At 44.4% G+C, this 5,398-nt stretch overlaps 1 protein-coding gene across 1 annotated transcript; it reads left to right on the top strand.

Moving 5' to 3' along the window:
* The first annotated feature begins 4,063 nt into the window (after positions 1-4,063).
* LOC120394834 (olfactory receptor 52R1-like) lies at positions 4,064-5,011 on the top strand. The gene has a single exon (XM_039519033.1). The coding sequence runs from the start codon at positions 4,064-4,066 to the stop codon at positions 5,009-5,011; it is 948 nt and encodes a 315-aa protein (XP_039374967.1).
* The last annotated feature ends 387 nt before the right edge of the window (positions 5,012-5,398 follow it).

Below are 5,398 nucleotides of genomic sequence, written 5' to 3'. Positions count from 1 at the left end.
TTGACTCACAGACTGATCTGACCCATTGCCAAACTTTAAAGACTTGTTAGGAAGAAATGTAAATGAATAGAGTTTTGCAATGCAAGTCTGCATTGTTAGAGATAGAAGAGTAGTTGTTTGCTCACATGTTGTGATGTAAGGAAACAAGTCTTGTCTATTACTATGGCTTTGATTCAAAGATAAGAAAGGAGTATTAATATTTAGGGAGACACTTGAGTGAAATAGTATTATTGTCTATATGTCTCTTTGAAGGTTGTAGTAACCTGTATCTGAACTGTTTAATGGATAAATGACCCTGTGCTAATTGCCAGGATGTTTGGGTGAAGGAAAGTTAAGCCTATTGTTTTCTCAGGCCAAAAGGCTGCTGGAAATGTATAAAAACCCTGGGACACGATCTTTCTTCATCTCAGATCTGCTTACAGTTTCAAGAAGGGGAAACCCTCAGCCATAAGAATTGAGATCCCCAATCACTGACTGAAGTCACCCTGAATATGAACATTGGACTATAACCTGTGGACTATTTCTAAACGGACTTTTGGAAACTACAAACTCATCTCTGCTTGTATCTGAACCTCCAGAATTGAATTAAAGTCTGTCTGTATATTGATCTTTTAACTAACATTCTACCTCTTTTCTTTTTTAATACATTTTTAGTTTAATTAAGAAGAATTGGCTATAAGCGTGTATTTTGGGTAAGATCTAAGTTATAATTGGACTGGGTGTGTGACTGATCCTTTGGGATTGGAAAAACCTTTTGTTTTATGTGATGAAATCAGATTTTCAGAATTTATCATCATATGTTTGCCATTTGTATCTGGATGGAGGCCTGAGACTGGGCACTTTAAGGGAACTTCATTATTTGGACTGAGTAGCCAGTGAGGTAACAGGGGCTGTTTTGGACTGCCTTGGTAAATCTAAATATTGGAATATCCACCAGCATTTGGGGTTTGAATGACCTAATTGAATGGCTCACATGGACAGTATCGTTACATGGAGTTTGAACCCATTGCCTTTTGTTCTGCTCTCTGTCTCAAGAGAGAACAATTTTTCTCCATCTTTTTTATGGCAGCCTTTCAAATACTTGAAGACTGCTATCATGACCCTCCTCCTCTTTTCCACCCTCAACATACCCAGTTCCTTCAGCCTTTGCTCTATGGTTTGCATTCCATCCCTGGGATCATCTTTGTCGCTCACTTCTGGATCCTTTCCAGTTTCTCTCCATCCTTTCCAGACAGCAGTGACAAAAGCACACAGCACTCCAACTGAGACATAACCAGCGCTGAGTAGAGCGGTACTATCACCTACCATGACTTGCGCTATGCCTCTGTTAATGCAACCCAAAATTGCATTTCCTTTTTTTCCAACAGCAAAAGAATCCACACCCCTGAGAGCTGTTGCTATATCACCCTAACCCCGATGTAAACAGCATGAGGTCGATGGATCAATTCTTCCATCAACCTCGCTGCCAACTCTCGGGGAGGTGAATTACCTACACTGATGAGAGAACTCCTCTTGTCCATGTAAGTCACGTCTACACTTAAAACACTACTGTGGCACTGCAAAGTGCTTAAGTGTAAAAAAGCCCTCAGGCAGATCTTCCAGAGAAGCATCCAGTCTGGATCTGCAGACATGGGGGGGTTGAAGAATCCACCACTTCCCTTTGCAGTTTGTCCCAACAGTTAATCACCCTGAGTGCTAATCATTTGGCCCTTATTTCTGATTGGAATTTGTCTGGTTTCAGCTTCCAACCATTGGGTCTTCCTCTGCCTTTCTAAACTAGATTACAGAGCCTGTTAGTACCCATGGTGTTTTCCCCATGGCAGTCTCTGCTTGATTGTCTTTTTGATGAGATAAATAGATGAAGCTCTTCAAATCTCTCTCTCTGTCAAGCATCTTCTCCAGTCTTCAGTCATTTTTGTGGTTTTTTTCTGCACTGTCTCCAATTTTTCAATGTCCTTTTTGAAATGTGAATCCCAGAACTTGACGCAGTTGGTTTCATCAATGCCATTTGCAGAGGTAAAATCCTTCTCCTGCTCCAATGCATTACTCCCCTGATTATGCATCCAAGGATTGCATTAGCCATTTTGGCCAGAGCATCATGCTGGGAGCTCACGATGAGTTTCTTTTCCAAAATGACCCCTAAATCCTTTTCAGGGTCCCTGCGTTCCATAGTACAGTGCCCTAGCCTGGGAGTCGGGCCTGCATTCCCTGTTCCAAAAGGATCATGTTGCATTTCACTGTATTAAAACATTTTGTTTGCATGGGCCCAGCTCAACAAATGCTCCAGATCAATTGTTATGTCTACCCTGGCTGCCTCATTGTAACCACTCTGCCAAGCTTTGAGTCGTTAGCAAATTTTATTTGCAACGATTTTCTATTTCCTTCCAGATTATTGACGAGAAAAATTGAATAGCATTTGGCCTGGAACTGATCCCTGCAGAACCCCACTAGAAACACCCCCATTCACTGACAATGGCCTATTGACAACTGCTTTCTGAGAGCTATCAGTTAGCCAGCTTTTAGTCCATTTAACATGTGCTCTTTGTATAGTGTTCATTTTTTAACTGATTGTTTTTCCCTACTAAATCAAATGCCGCATAGAAATCGAAGTCTATTGCATCTGCTTGGTTCCTTTGATCCACCAAACATGTACTCTCATGAAAGGATGAAATCAGATTGCTTTGACATGACCTGTTTTCCATAAACCATGCTGTTGATTGGCATTAATTATACTCCTAGATTTGGTCCTGCTAGAGAAGGCAGGGGGCTGGACTCAATGACCTTTCACAGTCCCTTCCAGCTCTAGGAGATAGGATATCTCCATTAATTTCCTTTAATTTTCATTTGAAACGGTGTCTGTGGCAGTGGAGTGAACGGGAAAGTGAGACATCCCAGAAATCGGAAAGGAATGTGCAGGTAGAGTTTGGGGAGAACATGGGAAAGAGTTCTGAATGTGCTGAAGGGGAAGGCAAGGACCCATCTGCTCAGTATGAAGCATCAGGAGGGACTGCAGCATGTTGGTTTGCCACTAGAAAAAAATTATCAGCCTCTCCATTGCATCCCTAGTGAATCTCTCATTTTCTTTTCTTTCCTGCTTATCACTTTCCTTCCACCGCCTTCATTCTGTCTTGTCTGCATCAGAGTACTGCAGAACCTCCCAGAACATATCTTCTTGCTCCGTCTTGAGCACTTTCTTATCTGGTGGAGACCCTCGGCTGGAGTGGAGGGGGTGCCTCCTTTCAAGGACATATCTGGAGAAGCACAAGTAACAATAAAGAGAAGCATTATTGTTAAGTACACGTACAGCACTGAAACACTACATTAAAACACACTGCTGATAACACACCAGTCACTTTCCGGTTGACCCTTGACAAGCACACATGCTGGTGAACACTGGAAGCATGGTGAGTGTTCCCAGGGGTGGGGGACATTGGGCATGGGAGAAAAGCAATTGGCCAATTACAGTGATAACATCAAGAACAGTGTCTACACTGGCACTTTGGAGACAAAAATGTTGCGTAAAAACATTGCAACTCTCATCAAGATGGATTTATTACGTCACTGAAACTGAGGAATTCCGTCATCGAAAGTGGCTTTATAATGTTTACACCTCCGCTATTTTATCACCAAATGTTGCTTTTTGGTGAAAAAACTTGGCAGTGTAGAGAAGACCTAGAGAACAATAAGGGATAACCAGTATACACTCATGTTTCCTGCTGGTGCCTCCTATGTTTTCCCACACCACGATGTGGAGGAACTATTGATGCAAGGAGCACCATAAAATATAGAATTGGCATTAGTAGGGTCAGTTGTTCATAATTCACTTATCTGAATAATGAAAATGTCATTTTTCAGTGTGTGAAGAGCAACCAATCTGCTTCATCCATGAGAACAGCCTCCAGTAGTGCATGTAATGTCTCATATTCACATTGTCTCTCCATCCAGGTGTTTGTCCTACGACCATCACCCAAGACCCTGGGCACATACAGGAAGTCAGGGGAACATACAGTATATGCAGGAAACACCATTCTGCCTCTGTGTTGGACACCTTCTCCCCTTCACCATGTCAGATTCCAACTCAACCGACTTCATCAATCCCTCCACCTTCATCCTGCTGGGCATTCCTGGCCTGGAGGCAGCCCATATCTGGATCTCCATCCCCTTCTGCACCATATACGCCATAACCATCTTGGGGAACTTCACCATCCTGTTCATGGTAAAGACAGAGAAGAGCCTCCATGTACCCATGTACTATTTCCTCTGCATGCTGGCCATCACCGACCTGGTCCTGTCTACAGCCATCCTACCCAAAATGATGAGCATTTTCTGGTTCAATTCCATGGAGATCAATTTCAGTGCATGCCTCACCCAGATGTATTTCATTCTCAGCTTCTCTGTGATACAGTCTGGGATCCTTGTGGCCATGGCTTTTGATCGCTATGTGGCCATCTGTGATCCCCTGAGACATTCCACCACCCTAACAAATCCTGTGGTGGCCAAAATTGGCCTGGCCATGGTGCTGCGCGGCATCATGCTCATACTGCCCCATCCCTTCCTGGCGAGGAGGTGGCCATATTGCAGAACCAACATAATTCCAAACACGTACTGTGAGCACATGGCTGTGGTGAAGCTGGCCTGCACTGACATCAGCCTCAGTAGCTACTACAGCCTCTCTGTGGCATTCTTCGTGACCGCTCTGGATGTGTTTTTTGTCACCCTGTCCTATACCCAGATCCTCAGGGCCATCTTCAGACTCCCAACAAAGGACGCCCGGCTCAAGACTTTTGGGACCTGCGGCTCCCACCTCTGTGTCATCTTAGCCTCTTACATCCCAGCTCTCTTCTCCTTCCTCACGCATCGGTTTGGGCACAATGTGGCCCTGCATTTCCACGTTCTCATGGCCAACATGTACCTCCTGCTGCCCCCCATGCTAAACCCCATCATCTATGGGGCGAGGAACCAACAGATCTGGGATAGGCTGCTCCAGCTCTTTACTCATAAATGGACCTAAAGTTTTCTCCTGGTTCTCTGGATCTCAGACCGAGCTCTATGCAGAGCTGTCTGGTCACATGGTGCTGAGCCCTCTTCCCTGAATCACTGACTAGCCAGTCAAGGAAACATTAAATCCTTTCCTGACCTTACTGTGCTGTGTCAGCGTGACAAACTGGTGAATCTGCCTATGTACAACTGATAGGGTTGCCACCTTTCTAATTGCTGGTAACTGGAAGCCTGAGGCCCCACCTCTCTGCTCTGCCTCTTCCCCTCAAGGCCCTGCCCCTCACTCACTCCTCTCCTTCCACCCTCTGTCACTCTCTGGATCATCCCTGTGACACTCTGCACCCCAAAGCACTCATATTTACCATGGCGATGTAATTATGGTATGTCTTGTACAAAATAT

This window comes from Mauremys reevesii, linkage group 1 (assembly GCF_016161935.1).
Source record: "Mauremys reevesii isolate NIE-2019 linkage group 1, ASM1616193v1, whole genome shotgun sequence".
Classification (NCBI taxonomy): Eukaryota; Metazoa; Chordata; order Testudines; family Geoemydidae; genus Mauremys; species Mauremys reevesii.
The sequence above is the reverse complement of the archived record's forward strand: the minus strand, read 5'-3'. Positions and strand labels throughout refer to the sequence as shown.